The sequence below is a fragment of the Gymnogyps californianus genome, chromosome 22 (genome assembly GCF_018139145.2).
Source record: "Gymnogyps californianus isolate 813 chromosome 22, ASM1813914v2, whole genome shotgun sequence".
NCBI classification, from domain to species: Eukaryota; Metazoa; Chordata; class Aves; order Accipitriformes; family Cathartidae; genus Gymnogyps; species Gymnogyps californianus.
The window spans coordinates 6,786,385-6,802,221 of NC_059492.1; the positions used below are offsets into that span (position 1 = coordinate 6,786,385).

At 44.4% G+C, this 15,837-nt stretch overlaps 1 protein-coding gene across 1 annotated transcript; it reads left to right on the top strand.

The window, feature by feature from the left end:
• Positions 1–907: 907 nt before the first annotated feature.
• LOC127025197 (protein argonaute-4) lies at positions 908–15,696 on the top strand. Its single transcript, XM_050910062.1, has 18 exons — positions 908–953; positions 4,079–4,244; positions 4,958–5,078; positions 6,093–6,274; positions 6,674–6,810; positions 6,890–7,024; positions 7,201–7,288; positions 7,717–7,864; positions 7,945–8,064; positions 8,292–8,420; positions 8,596–8,729; positions 9,518–9,702; positions 10,003–10,162; positions 10,759–11,074; positions 11,320–11,454; positions 12,250–12,351; positions 12,579–12,778; positions 12,885–15,696. Exons 1-18 carry the CDS (start codon positions 935–937, stop codon positions 12,991–12,993), a joined length of 2,586 nt encoding a protein of 861 aa, XP_050766019.1. The 5' UTR covers positions 908–934; the 3' UTR covers positions 12,994–15,696.
• The last annotated feature ends 141 nt before the right edge of the window (positions 15,697–15,837 follow it).

Sequence of the window (15,837 nt, forward strand, 5' to 3'; positions counted from 1 at the left end):
AGAACGTCTCTGGGGACGCGCTGGTCCTGGTTACAGCCCTGAGGTGTTCAGTGTCCAGTGGTTCACCTGACTTTGACAAATCCTGTTTTTTCAGGTGTTTTAAATCGCATTAGGGCTGTTTAGCTGGTACGGGAAGTTATTCAGGGTGTAATTAATTAAGTTGGGCAAGTTCCCTGTTTCGGTGTGCAGCCGAGGACCGGTGGAAGCCGGAGCGGCGTTGCTGCGGGCCGGCCCCGCGGTGAAAGGCGCCCGCGGAGCTGCTGTCCGAGTTTTCGGTCGCTGTTCGGTTAATTATTAAACCTGCACACGGATGTCGGATTGTGAGGGGGGGAAGAAACCGGGAGGGCAGCTCCCCGGGACACGGGAACCGGGGCAGCGCCTCCCGCCGCCCCCTGAGGCGGCTTCGTGAGGCGAGGGGCGGGGCCGGGCCGCGCGCGGGAAGCCGCCGCCGTCACCTGTTGCCGCCGCGGGGCCGCGCCGGCGTTGAAAGGGTGCGGGCGGCGTGCGCGCCCCCGCCGGCAGGGGGCGGCGCGCGTGCGCGAGCCGGCGGCGCCGGGCAGCGTGGAGGGGCCTCTTCCTCCTCGTCGTCGTCGTCCTCCTCCTCCTCCTCCTCCTCCTCGCCCGGGCGGCGGGGGGCGCGCGCGGAGGGAGGCGGCGCGTGCTGGCGGCGGCGGGGGCGCGCTCGGGCTCGGCGGCGGCGGCGCAGCGGGGGGATTGTTTGCGCCGCCGCTCGGGGAAGCGAAACGCGGGGACCGCTCCCCGCCGCGCCCCCCCCTCCTCCTCGCGCCCCGCCGCCGCCCCCGTTCCCACGCCGGGCCCCCACCCCGGAGCCAATATTCCCGAGATCAAGCGCTACGCGGCGGCGGGGCCGGCGGCGGGGCCCGGGGCGGGCGGCGGGGCCGGGGGGGACCGCAGCGAGGCCGCCGCCGCCGCCATGGAAGCGCTGGGACCCGGTGAGAGCCGCGGGGGCGCGGAGGGGGGCGGCCCGCGGCGCGGGGGCTCGGCCGGCGGCGGCCTGGCGGGTCGCGGTCAAGCGCCGGCCCTGTAAGGCGCGGGCCCCGGCGCCGCGCTGACCCGGCTCCGGGGCCCGGCGGGCCGTGTCAGCCCGGGGGGAAGGAGGCCGCGGGCCCGGCCGGCCCCGGCGGGGGCTGCCCCCGCCATCCTCGGGCGTTCGCGGCCGGGCCGGGCCGGGCCGGCAGCCGCCGCGGCCTGGGGCGGGTGGTCCGGTCTGTGCCGCAGGCCGGGCCCGGCGGGCCCCGGGGCCGCTGGTGACCCCAGAGCAGGCCTCCGGCGGCGGGCTGACACGCGAGCGGGCTCGGAGGCGTCTTGTCAGCCGCCGGGCGCTTTCCTTTGGAGAGGAACTGCAGCAGGTCGCTAAACTTTCCGAGGAGGTTTGCATGTGCCCTTGCAGCTCCTGCTGAACAGGTTGCTAACTGCGGTGGAAGTTTTCTGCCTGGGCTATCGGGTGACTTCCCCTCCCGAGAGTAAATAGGACGTGGCCTCGAGTGCGGCCAGGCTTGGCTCTGGCTGGGCTCTGGCTTGTGAGTGGAATAGCGATAGCAAGGAGATAGGGAAACACACGTAGGTCTCTAGGTGTACACGGTAACGTGCTCCCTGCACGTGAGTCCTGCAAGCTGTACAATAATAAGTTTTATTTTTGACATTGAGCCATTGTTAAGAGTTTAAGGGGGTACCTTCTGAAAATACGGACATTGGTTTTTATTTTTTTTTAACAAACTTTGGTTAAATATTGGTGGTATTTTGCATGTGACATTTTCCTACTTGTGTTTTATTCCATGATTATTCTTCTATCAAATGTCTGCAACATGTATTTCTTGACCTAAGTGGTCTGTGCATCTTATCCATCAAGTTCCCCTTCAAACTATAGGTATAATCGAAGCAGTGTTAATTTTGATGCAGCAGGAAATGTTTATTGACAAAAAGGTGCAATTCCAGAAGAATCCAGATTTTAAGTTAGTGGAGGGCTGACTTGGAGCGTCTGCTGTATGGATATATGATGTAGCGTGTCCTCTCTGACTTCCCACTGTAGAAGTAGATCCTCTTTTAGATTTGTAAAACTGCTTCCTGCCTGAAGTAACTTGATTGAGGGTGCTTAGTACATAATCGACACAAAGTAGAAGAAATTAAAAGACTTAACAGTGCATATAACACTAGTCAGGCTGATCAGGTAAAAATCCTGATAAAATAAGTGTGAACTGCAGGGCAGCCTGGCTTCAAATGGGAAAACAGTTTTTAGCTTATTCTCTGGAATCCTTTGAGAAATAACTTTAGAAAGGAGGAGATGCAAGTTTTATCTCCTTTGATCAAAACCGACTGAGGTCAGCATTGCCATGCCTGTTTACAGAACTTGTCAATACCGAGGGAGGAAAATGGGTAAATATAGTTGTCATTTAATCTCTTGCAGGAGGTCAGTGCCTGCACTTACTTCAGACTAATTAGCACGGGATTAATGGATCATCTCTCTAGTATCCAAATAAGCGCAGTAAACTTTGATTGCCCTTGATGATTCATGCTTGTCAAGACAGCTGTAGTTTTTTAAAGTACTAACTGTACCCCACAACCGGTTTAACTACGGCGTTGCGAGCTCCTGGAGGGATCGCAATTAGTCAAGCGGGTGCAGAGCCGGTGATGTGTCGTGTGGGATGTCTGTGGCCCCGGCAGCCACCCTGCTACTGCAGCTTTGGGGCGCTGACGTGTCGAGTGGGCTACAGCTGCTTACATGCTCTAAGTGTTACTTCTGCTTAAAAATACTCTGGGGTTAGTGTCCTCAGTTCGGTAATTTTAATTGGTAATGTAGTAGCCATTGGAATGTGAGTTTCATCCTCCCACAGCTTATCTACCTCTCTTCCCTCCTGGTATAAACTGTGAGCCTTTGACTTAAATGGATACGGGCAGGTTGACATAGTCTTATGATACTAAATTTGCCCTAAGTTTTATGAGTGGTTTATTATTTCCTTCTTGTATTGTAACACTTTTTCCCCCCTCTCCTTTGCTACTCTACAACAGAGGGAAGAAACTTTGATCACACTAAGCACTGGCAGATACAGACAAAACCCATCAAAATATACTAATTCAATTTGCTTTATGTGCAACGTCAACTGAGGCTGTGATAGATTTTTTAAAAAGTCTGTTTAATCTTGTTAACACGGTATCTCAGATCTTAACACTTTGAGGTAGTTAACTAAAGACTTAACTAGTGACTAGCTTGTGTGTGAGTACTTTTTCAAGCCTCTAATAATTTCTTCCTTAGAACTGTTCCTGAAGCTCTTACTTTTGTCCAAATAAATTATCTTCTCCACATCTGTTAGGAGTCTATACCTGTCTTTATGCTTTCTCCCTTACTCTTCTTTTTAGAAGAAAGCCTAAATCTTTCTTCACTCCTTTCTTCGCCGTGGAATTTTAAATTGGCTGAAATTGTGCACTAGGGGAAAAGTATTTCACTATTAACAAAAGTGACGTGTTCATGATGTAAAGGAAACGACAAAACTGTTTTAGCTTAGATCCAGTATGGAAATATGTTTTTAATTTAGTTTAAAATAAAAATATCCCTTACCCATTTCCAGATAACACCAATTTTCAAATAAAAATTGGGGATGTATGTCCTAAGTATGCCAAGAGTGACAATCGTTAACGTCTGAACTTTAAGCCTATAGTGAAAACAATGAAAAAATGTGGCTTGTGTGGCTACTGGCTAGTTCTAGAAATGATGGTAGGAATATATTTATCTTTATATTACATAAAAATACATAATATGTAAATGGTTGCATTCCATCTCAGGACTCTGTGAAGTTCATAACCACAGTTGTGAATAAATGTCACTAAAATTTTGAGAATGAATTATGGCACTAACCTATATATGCTTTAGGGAACACGGTTTTTTACCTGGAAGTTCCGAGCAGCTGGAAGGCTGAGCCACTTGGAACACCTCCATTTGCAACCTCAGAAAGCTACTTAAGATTTCTTTCTGCCCTGTCAGAGTGTCAGCTAAAGTACACCTGAAAGGATACTGCGCTGAATGATCAATTACATCTCATACATATTTATTTGACTTCCCTAGGGCCCCCGGCAAGCCTTTTCCAGCCACCCCGTCGCCCAGGCCTGGGAACTGTTGGGAAACCCATCCGCCTCCTAGCCAATCATTTTCAGGTTCAGATCCCTAAGATTGATGTTTATCACTATGATGTAGATATCAAACCAGAAAAACGCCCCCGAAGAGTGAACAGGTATGAGTTGTTTAATAAAAAAAATTAAAAAGTGTATATGCCTCAATTTAAGAAAACTGTACATCCGAGAAATTCTTCATCTGCTAAAGGCCAGTTTATGTTTGTACTATGGTTAGCAGTTGCTTTTCAGTGAACTATAATATAATCTTCTTATTTTTATTAAGATGTTTTGCAATTGGCCTGTAATCTGGAAGGTTCTAGGAAATGTACTAAGCGTTGAACTACAGCTGTTTTTATTTTACGGTCTACAAGTGAATGTCCCTGATAATTGTTCCACGGTCTGTTATACAAACATGTGTTAGCAGCTGAGGGGAGGGAATTCAGCTTGCAGATTGACGCCAACGTTTTAGGGTCCACACGTGGATGCTTTGTCAGTAGAATTGAGCCCCAGAGCACCCCACTAATCCCAAGGTAGATGGTTGTATTTGCTCCTGTGTTTGAACAGCTCCCCAGATTCCACTGCCTGTTTTGACCGTATCTCTGCTGACAGTACGGATACCTGCCTTGCGTATAGACACCTGTATGCTGAAACTTGGGGGTCTTAAACTGGAGGTGACTTTTAAAACTCCTGGTGTTGACTTGGGTATACTCCGGTGCATTGTTGTTTCTCGTACCTTACTCATTTAAGAAAATGTGGAAAAGGAATTTTAAATGGTATCAGCCCATTGCTGGATTTTCTGTTCTTCAACCTAACTCGATAAATCCCTCTGTAGAGAGGTGGTGGATACTATGGTGAGACACTTCAAGATGCAAATATTTGGTGATCGGCAGCCTGGATACGATGGGAAACGGAACATGTATACTGCACACCCATTACCTATTGGCCGGGACAGAGTAAGTGTTACTGTAAACAGTTTTTAGTTTCTGTGGGAAAACTGTTACAGTGTCATTTGAAAAGTGTTCCTTTATTGACGTAAACCCAAAATGCTGTCGCACATAGTAGTATAGTCTTGGTAGTGACAGGCAGTGCCAGTCAGGGATCTCTAGGAACTTACTGGTGTTTTACTGAAGTTTCTGAGTCCCAGCTCTGCAGTTGGAGAATTTGTCCGTGATAGTGTGAGCTAATATGTTGTGCTCTTTCAGTTGCAAGTAGACTTTTTTTTTCACCCTGATAGAAACTTCCCTTTTCTCTGTTCTAACCCTTGTTCTGTTGCTAAATGATAAAGTAGTTGTAGATGACAAATACGCTGGTTTCGTTTGGCTGCACTGTTGATACACGTCCTCCTGTTCCATAAGAACAACTAGATCAGCTGCACTGGCCCTTCGTGTTCTGGGCCGTGCTCGCCAGAACCCTGGCTCTAACAGATTGCAATCTATATTAACCAGTCCTGATACAAAACTTAACCCCCATCTACTCTTCTCCCCGGAGATCTGGTTATTGCTGGTACAGTGCCATGAGGAATACGTAGGATGAGTTCACATTTACCCTTTGGGCTCACGGTGTGTGAGAATAATCTCGAGTACTGTGCTAGAACTCTGAGATTTAGTTTCCCAGTGAGTCTTCTTTTTGACCAAAAGGTTTTCTTGCCTTCCCATTTGGTTCACAAAGACATCTTGCTATTAATTGGCTGACTTAAAAAAAAAAATGAGTCACAGTGCTCACCACACTAATTACTGCTTAAAATTTACACTTAAAGATACCTCAGTGCAGTTTCACACATGAATAAATTACAAGCTTTCAAAATCCTGAGGAAACCGATTGTAATATTTTAAGAGAATTACACAAACTAATCATCAAAAATATAGATTCAGAAGATACCTAGGAGAAAAACGTAACGTTGCTTAGTGTTGTGATAGTCCGCAATCCATAACAAAAGCTTGTGCTTCATTCTGCTCTGACTGTGTCAGGTGGATATGGAGGTGACACTTCCAGGAGAGGGGAAGGACCAGACATTTAAAGTGTCCATTCAGTGGGTGTCAGTCGTCAGCCTTCAGTTGCTGCTGGAAGCTCTGGCAGGGCACTTGAATGAAGTTCCTGAAGATTCTGTACAGGCGCTTGACGTAATCACACGGCACCTTCCCTCCATGAGGTGGGTACTTTTGGTGCCTTCCTGCCTGGCTTAATCTTGTATCTGTCTTAACGTTTGCATTAGTTATTACTTGCTGCTATTCTACTGCTATTACACGTTCCTACGGGAGAAGGGATGAGGGATGCAGTTGTGTAATTCAACGCCTGCCTTACAAATTTGCACTAGAATAGGGAAATCTGATCTGAACTCAGGACTTGTATCTGCTGGTCATGTTTCTAATGGGAATTTGCTATAGCCTTTCCAACTGCACTGTCAGTAAAGGCTTTGTATGCTTGCCATAAGTTAGCTCTAACAGTTCTAACGTACTGTAGAAATGTGTTTTAAACACTGTAGGCATGAACGTTAAAAGGTGTGCCAGAAAAGAATGATGAAAGTGTTAATTTTCTTATTTTTTTTCAGGTACACTCCTGTGGGTCGCTCCTTTTTCTCCCCCCCTGAAGGTTATTACCACCCTCTGGGTGGTGGCAGGGAGGTCTGGTTTGGTTTCCACCAGTCGGTCAGGCCTGCCATGTGGAACATGATGCTCAACATTGATGGTAAGTAGGAAATTCTGTCTCACTAACGTAACAGAGTTCTTTCTGCTTCTAAATTAAATGTCCTCTTCTTTTATCTTAGTGTCAGCAACTGCTTTCTATCGTGCCCAGCCTATCATTGAGTTCATGTGCGAGGTCTTGGACATTCAGAACATCAATGAACAAACCAAGCCTCTCACGGACTCCCAGCGTGTCAAGTTTACCAAAGAAATCAGAGGTAAAGGCTTGTTCTAAAGCTGCTGCAACAAAATACTGGAAACCTGCTTGTATTACGTTGTAATGACAATGTGCAAGGCACTTGGGAAGCTGGCCTATTCCTTTTTGCCTTCATCTTTCTCAAAGGTGACTCCTATGCCTGAATTTATTTAGATGACTTTTGCGTTTGGTTTTCAGGTCTGAAAGTAGAGGTTACCCATTGTGGCCAGATGAAGAGAAAATACCGAGTTTGCAATGTTACTCGGCGACCAGCCAGTCATCAGACGTACGTATACAAGCGCTTTCTGACAATTTGTGAAATCTTGAGCCTATTAGATATACTAAGTATATTGTTTATGTAAGAATAGTTGATTCTGGAGGTGAAGCAGCTGTGTGGCTTTACCAGAATGTTTAGTCTTAGTGGAGTAGAGGAATAGTGTGGGTTTAGACCACTGCTTTATTTCCTTCAACACAGGAAAACTGAAGCTGTATCTTGGCTTTTAAATATAGTTATGAAAGGCTGTAATTTTTAAAATAGCTATGAAAAATTCGGTATATAGTCTATAAAATCTTTTCATAAAGAAGAGATCCAGTAGCTAAGGAAAATGTATGTTTCCAGCATTTCTAGTCTGGAATAGATTTTCCATACCATTTTTTCCTTTTTAAAAAAAAAAAAATCTTGAAAAGTCTAACCAGAACAAATGTCCTTTATAGGTTTCCTCTGCAGCTGGAAAATGGGCAGGCTATGGAGTGTACAGTAGCTCAGTATTTTAAGCAGAAGTACAGTCTGCAGCTAAAATATCCTCACCTTCCCTGTCTCCAAGTAGGACAGGAACAGAAACACACATACTTACCGCTTGAGGTAAGAATCTCACTTTCTCTTGCACTGCGGTATATCCTCTGTTAAACGGTATCACGCCACCCCTCCCTGTTCCTGTGTAGGTGTGTAACATAGTGGCAGGCCAGAGATGTATAAAGAAGCTAACGGACAATCAGACGTCGACTATGATAAAAGCAACTGCAAGATCTGCACCGGACCGACAGGAAGAAATCAGCAGACTAGTAAGTGCTTTTTCCAGCTAAACAGTCTGCGTTTGTCACTTCTTATGGCTCTTCCAGAAGCATTGTAGCATATGTAATGAAAAGCAGAATGACCAAGAACTGCAGAAGTTAAAAAATCTGACTTCTTTAAAACAAATCCTTTTCAGTAGAAAGCCTATTCATGGCAAAGAGGACAGAGCCACCTGAAGCATTAGGTGTAGTTACACAAATACTTTTCTTGTCACCAGGTGAAAAGTAACAGTATGGTTGGTGGCCCTGATCCATACCTGAAGGAGTTTGGTATTGTTGTCCATAATGAAATGACGGAGTTGACAGGCAGAGTTTTGCCAGCACCAATGCTGCAATATGGAGGCAGGGTGAGTTTTCCGTGCCTTGTAAAATACCTTGTCCTGAGGTGGTTATTTAATAAGGTTAATATTCATTAAGTGTTTTGTGTATCTTCTCATAAGGCTTCCTTTGTATGAGCACCGTTCGGCTATAGTCAAAACAAAGCAGCATTTTATTTTCAATTTGCCTTTGGTTTTTACCTAGAACAAGACTGTGGCCACACCAAACCAAGGTGTGTGGGACATGAGAGGGAAACAGTTCTATGCTGGCATTGAGATTAAAGTTTGGGCTGTTGCCTGTTTTGCTCCTCAAAAACAATGCAGAGAAGACTTACTAAAGTAAGTATTCTCCTGTTTGTTTAGGATGCCTATTTCAAGGTTTATTTTCCTCCTATTTCTGAAAGGTGATATGCAGTATAAGTTGATTGTAACGCATCTAATAGTAAAAAGAGGAAACAACAGTTATGCAGGGTCTTAAATATTTACAACTTGGGAGGAGACTATGACAAAGTTCATAACCTAATTGGCCAGCTAGGAAAAGCATTAATTCCCTTACCACTGAGGCTGTGTTTCCTGCTCTGGAGGCTGCATTCCACTTGTATTCCGTTGTTTTTACAAATAACTGATGATGGTCTTTCATTCTAAAACCTGAACTAGTTTTTTTCTTAACCTTTACTGCCTCCCAGGCAACATATGCCACGTTTTTTTCCTGTCATTCAAATTACTCTGCAGAATCCCAAAGATAGAGGTTGTGTGAACCACTGAAATATTTGGCAAAAATCGTGGTTGCAATAATGCTCAGATAGGTTTGGTGGATGAGTAAAAATCTACCAGAGCATCAGTATTAGTTTGGGAACCTGCCTCAGAATGTTCAACTCAAATGTATATTTGTTTCTGCAAGACTCCTAAATTACAGAAATAGAGGCTTACGAAACTTCCTCAAACAGGATTAGAATCATATTAGTGAGTTCCTTATAGCGATAGAATCGCTAAAAAATAATTACTGTAGTGTCAAATTGGAAGTGCTGTGAAATAGCGGAAATAGCTTAGATCTTGTTGATAAAATTAATAGCGAAGTGAAACGTAGTGAAAAGGCCAGGACAAATCCATTTATATTTCATTTACAGGAGTTTCACAGACCAGCTGCGCAAGATCTCGAAGGATGCAGGGATGCCAATCCAAGGCCAGCCTTGTTTCTGCAAATACGCCCAGGGTGCAGACAGCGTGGAGCCCATGTTTAAACACTTAAAACTGACTTATGTTGGTCTGCAGCTGATTGTGGTGATTCTGCCTGGAAAGACGCCCGTGTACGGTATGGAGAAGAGGCTGTAAAGTGTTAATCAGTTGTGCAGCAAGTGGGCATCTTATTATGCACTTAGCGGTAGGAAGGAGACCGAGCAGGCAATATGTTCCGTTTAAAAGGGGGTTTTGGAGATGGGTTTGTCAGGCCCGATTGGAGTACTTGTATATTACCAAAGGTAATCACTGAACCTTTGTCAGTGAACTTCTAAGGATCTGAATTACGATAACATCTGAAAAAAAATACGAGAAAGCAGATGGAACTACTGACTGTTCAGGTAAATGGAACCACTAATTTATTTTTCTATCACAGCTGAAGTAAAGCGGGTTGGTGACACTCTTCTAGGAATGGCCACTCAGTGTGTTCAGGTAAAGAATGTGGTAAAAACCTCACCACAAACGCTGTCCAACCTGTGTCTGAAGATAAATGCAAAGCTTGGAGGAATCAACAATGTGCTTGTACCTCATCAAAGGTGAGATTAAATCTAAAGCTCTCCTTGAAGTCTGGATTGTCACGCAAAACGGTGTCGTTTTGTTTTGTTCACTAAAATGATACCTTTCAAAATATTACGTGCTTTAGAAATACCCGCAGCCTGAAGTGGACAGAGAAGGATGCTTCTGCATTCAGAGTCTGCCTAGTAAGCCCTGTGCCAAGGATCATCTCTAGTGTTAGAGCCATCCAGCAGTGTGTGTGCAAACAAGCTGGCAAAGGCTTTTTCCCTGCCTTTGGGTTCACTCAGTCTACCTTTTCCCTCTTGCCACCTCCTTAAGCATACTGTATTTCCTTCCAAATTGAAAGAAAAGGAGTGAGGAGGAGTGACTCGTGATAAATGCTTGTGACTTTGTCTGCCTTCGGTCCTTTCCTTTTCACTTTCTGTTCTCTCTGGACTGTAAGAGCTTGAGGCAGAGAACTTCGTCCTTAAAGATTCTGACAGGGTTTTAGTTCTGTTGAATGGTTTGGATATACCTTCCTCGGCTGTAATTCTTTTTCCTTCCTCACCTCACTCCCCTTCTTTGTATTATTATTGTTATTATTTCTTATTGAATAAACCTTAATCATATTAAACAGGCCATCGGTGTTCCAGCAGCCAGTGATCTTTTTGGGAGCAGATGTCACTCACCCTCCTGCCGGGGATGGAAAGAAGCCTTCCATAGCTGCTGTGGTAGGCAGCATGGATGGCCATCCTAGCCGTTACTGTGCTACGGTGCGCGTGCAGACCTCCCGCCAGGAGACCTCCCAGGAGCTGCTGTACAGTCAGGAGGTGATACAGGACCTGACTAATATGGTGCGAGAACTATTGATCCAGTTTTACAAATCCACTCGTTTCAAGCCCACAAGGATCATTTACTACAGAGGGGGAGTATCAGAAGGACAGATGAAGCAGGTATTGTCTAATGATTTCTTGTTGCTTGTGAAAAGGGAATGGCCCTTGAAAAGACATAAATTTATGTGGATTGCATTTGTTACAGGGACAACTAACAGTTTCATTGAGTTTTCCTGGGCAAGCACAATGTACAGTTATCCTGTCTGATCCCGTTCCTTATGAAGTGGCATTTGTACACAGAAAAAATGAAATTAATATTACATGTACTGAATTCAGCACCTAATAGTTAAATCTTCTACTTCTAGGTAGCTTGGCCAGAACTGATAGCCATCCGGAAGGCCTGTATTAGTCTGGAAGAAGATTATAGACCAGGAATAACCTACATTGTTGTGCAGAAAAGGCATCACACCAGACTATTCTGTGCTGACAAAACTGAAAGGGCAAGTAATGTTGACTACATAAGAAGGAGGTGATGGCAACAGGGAAGTAAGATTGTTTGGTTCAGTGGGGTGGTATCCATCTTGCCCACTAAAACTGAATTAATCTGTACAAGCAGTAGCAGTTCTGTGCAGTAACAGGCTTTCTCTACCAAAATAACCAGTTCCTCCCCTTTTTTATTGCTCTAGATCAAGCGGTCAGATGGAACAGCTTGTTCCCAGCCCCTTTTGGAGTAGGTGTACTCTATATCCCTCTATTCGTGTACCTGGAGCTGTAGCCTGGGTTTTTGTAGTCTGGGATTCCTGACTATAAACTGAACTAGTTGTTCCATTTGTTGCCTGTTCGGTCTCTAGATGCATCTGTAAGATTTGCCTATGGCACAAATCCACAAGCCAACTAAGGAAACTTCTTTAGGAAAGTTCTTGATCTCAGGTTTGCTTAAAAAAATACCGATTTCTGGGGTGTGAGTGCAAACAGGAGTATGAAATAAATTTATTTCAGAAAACCTGCATTTTCAGATCCTGAATTACTTGTGTAGGCTTTATCCCACTCTGCAATTTTAATGGTACTGGCAAGGATTTTGTTTTTCTCTGATGACACACACCTGGATTTGGTGAAGTTTCTAAAAATGAACTCACAGAGAACATTTTCATTCCTCCTGCGTAAATGACCTTAATATTTTTCCACCTTTTTGAGCAGTAAATGCTCAAACAGCTCTAAGTAGAGCCTACCTTAAGAGGCATTTTTGGGTCACTTCCAAAAAAAAACATGGGCTAATAATAAACTTTCCTCAATAGGTGGGTAAGAGCGGCAACGTACCAGCAGGCACTACTGTGGACAGCACGATCACACATCCTTCTGAATTTGACTTTTACCTCTGTAGCCATGCAGGAATTCAGGTAACGTTTCAGCTCTGCTGTGCTCAGGCTACGGGACTAAATCCTTGTAGTTGTCCCGATGAGTGAGTAATGTTGCTTCTGTTTATAGCCTGGCAGACTTACAGTCGCATCAGTTCAGTGCCCGTTTGGCACGTACTCTTCCGTGCACTGACAGAAGGTACAGCCTTCAGGTACGACCTCTCTTCTTGTTGCTGCTCTCCAGCTGACTGCTCCTCTCTTCTCCACAGGGAACCAGCCGGCCCTCCCACTACCAGGTCTTGTGGGACGACAACTGTTTTACCGCAGACGAACTGCAGCTGCTGACGTATCAGCTGTGTCACACGTATGTCCGGTGTACGCGATCCGTCTCCATTCCCGCTCCTGCATACTATGCCAGGCTGGTAGCGTTTAGGGCCAGGTACCATCTTGTGGACAAGGATCATGACAGGTAAGGCGCTGTGCCTCGTCGTCTTGGTAGCCAGATAAAGGACCCGAATTATATACTGCTCGGCCCAGTTGTTCATGGTTCTCTGTGTGTGTCTGCGTTTTTACAGTGCTGAAGGCAGCCACGTGTCAGGACAGAGCAATGGCCGCGATCCTCAGGCTCTGGCAAAGGCAGTGCAGATCCACCATGATACTCAGCATACGATGTATTTTGCTTGAGAGCATCTGGGAAGATGAGGCAAAACCAACAACCCATGCAGTCCTGAAATGTTTTGAATGCCTACTGCTATAGCTAGGGCCCAGTTTATTTCAGACTGCCCACTACCAGCAGCTCTGAACAGTCGCACTGAATCTGTACTTCACAGCAATGTCTGATGCACCAACACAATTGAGCCATTTGTTTCATTGTTTTATGTAATAGAAATTCATAGACTGTCTTTTCTGATGCATTGGACTGAATTTTTACCTCAAAGCGCAAAAGGCCGATCATCCTGAAATTTTTAAAGGACTTGGCACGAAAGGTTTCTATTGAATATTTTGCTAGCTATCGTTTTTAAGTTATCTTCTCATCCCATTAGTTTATCATGACGACTGATCCCCTGTCTTCATGCACTGCTTAGTGAGTATGCATATTATGGCAAAATGTTTTACTCCAGTTAAATGTAATTGTTCTATTGTGTGGGGCCATAGATTTTTTTAACGGAGATTTTAGACTTCACTACTGTAAATGCCTTTTAACAAACATAACTTTCACAGGTATTGCAGTTTTTTGTCAGTTTTACTAATTATCTTTTTAATCTCTGCAGACTTCGGCTGCAAAGCAATTGCACTATACTGCGAGTTCAAATAGGTGGTTCTTGTTCTGTGAATGTGTAATATAACCAGATAGTGATGCCTGTCAGTAGATTTTAATTATAATGGTTACAAATAATACTGCCATGGTATCGTAACAAGTACTGAACCATCATTTCCCCCTCTAAAAATGATAAAAACAACAAAAAAAAAAATTAGCTTTTAGGTATTTTGCAAACTTTTACAAAAGTGCCCACTTTATGCTGCTGTGTGGTTTGATAAATCTAAGTGATTTTAAAACTTTTTTCTCATAGAAGGTTTAACTTTGGCAATAAATATTTGTTTTTTAAGCCCCCCAACAGTGTAATTTTCTAGCTGAGGATTGTGCATGAGTTTAACCAACATTCTCGTGTCGTTTTCTGAACACACAATTTGGCAGTTTCTGAAACTAATTAGAAAAGACGCACTTCCATGCTTTTTTTAAGAATTATTTTTAACTGTTTTATATTCACTGTTGGTGTCCTGTCTACAGCATTTTTTATAAGCTTGGAAACTGGGTGTTATGTGTAGGAAAGGCTTGCCAATCTGTACAGTCTAAATGTATTGTGTGACAGGCAACCTAAGGACTTGTACCAGCATTTTAAACTTTTTTCCCCTGGGAATCTAGGTTGCACACACAACTGCATTCAACAGCATGTTTAACCAATGTAAGTCTCATATACTGATTCTGTCCCAGCCTAGAAATTAGGGGTTTTTAATCTGCTTGGCTTTTTTCAGCTGCAACGTGTAATAAAGAACAGGGGCTTGGTTTCACCGAATACTCTTGGAATGCACGAACACAGTACGTTAAGGCTAGGTTCCTCTGAGTGTTAACCTGAGTTAGCGCAGATTAAAAGCTTATTCCTAAACTGAGTAGAGCCAACACCACTACTTTGATAACGGAAGTTTGAGAAGTCCAACGATTGCACTGTGGTCTCTGATACTCGTGTGGGGTTTGCTGCTAAGTTGTCTGCTGTTCCAAAGCTTAGGAACCAGCCCCCTCAAAATTTCAGCAATATGAAATGCTGTTTCCTTCAGTCTTTAAGCTTGTAAATAAATTAAAGTTTACATTTCTAAATGCTGGGGTTTTTTTCAGTTGTACCAGCGTACACTGAACTTAGTCTTCAAACAGTTTTATAACCTTCTTTCAAGTAGTCCGTCTCATTAAATTAAGTTTAAACTTTTTTCATTTCTGTTGTAAACGGGACTGAAGCGAGCTCTGCTGCTGGCACGTACTGTGTACAGGTTTAGATTGAAAAAAAAAAAATTCTTTTTAGTTTTTTTAATTTTTTTTTAAAGAATACCTCACTTGTGTAATAAAATCAGGACATGTGGGTGGGAGACTGACCGCTGCTTCAGCTAGATGGCTGCTTTTCTCAGTACTCGTTCAGGGAGAATAGAAAAAACCCCTTTTTAGAATGAACTCTGACTGACCCAACACGCATGGAGAACTTTGGCACCTTGAAAAGATACTGAGCACCCTTTTTAGGTTATAGCGATCAAAGATCGCTATTTTGAGTTTGTGCACTAGGCAAGAATGTGACTGGTTTAATCAAGGGTGCATAAGAAATACTTAATTTTATCACCAGTTAGTTGTCCAGTGCCAAGCACGCCTAGTTCAGATTGAGTGAAGCGAGAGCCTCTCCTTTGTTTGCCTGTGACTGGACTGAATATTTAACCTCAGACCGCGGGGATTGTTAGACCTCGGCTAGCCCTGGGCCGCCGGGCCAGAACCTTAACTCAATCTTGTGTTAAAACACCGCTAAGGGCGCAGTGCTGCCGCTTTGGGGGAAGAGCACTGGAGTTCAGGACCGTTGCGTGGCGGTAACGGTAAGATCGAAGTTTCGGCAATGCTGTCCTACACAGGTCTGAGTCCAAGTCTGGAAGTCGGGCTTGACGATCTGGATTAACCCCTTGGGCCTGACTGAATCGTTATGCATGTGTCAATCAATGGGAAGATGTGCATTCTGTAGATGTAGTTCTTAGGGTGGTTTTGGTTTTTTTTTCTTTTTATAAATAAAGCCTGTTGGCCACTGTTTAGCTATGTGGTGTGAAAGATTTTAAATGTAGCAAAGTTTAAAGAGTTGGGGAAGGGGGTGGTTGACATTTTAAAAAAAAAAAGGGGGGGGGGGCAGAAATCCCATTTTCAAACCAATTCTGCTTGCTTTGTGAACAGCTGAATTCTGAACAAGCTCTGGCAATCACTAGTTAGCCTGTCTCAGACATTTGAAC

Coding starts and splice junctions, on each gene's coding strand:
- LOC127025197 (XM_050910062.1), top strand. Junction 5,079..6,092: donor TACCTATTGGCCGGGACAGA/GTAAGTGTTACT, acceptor TGACTGTGTCAG/GTGGATATGGAGGTGACACT. Junction 10,163..10,758: donor GTGCTTGTACCTCATCAAAG/GTGAGATTAAAT, acceptor CATATTAAACAG/GCCATCGGTGTTCCAGCAGC.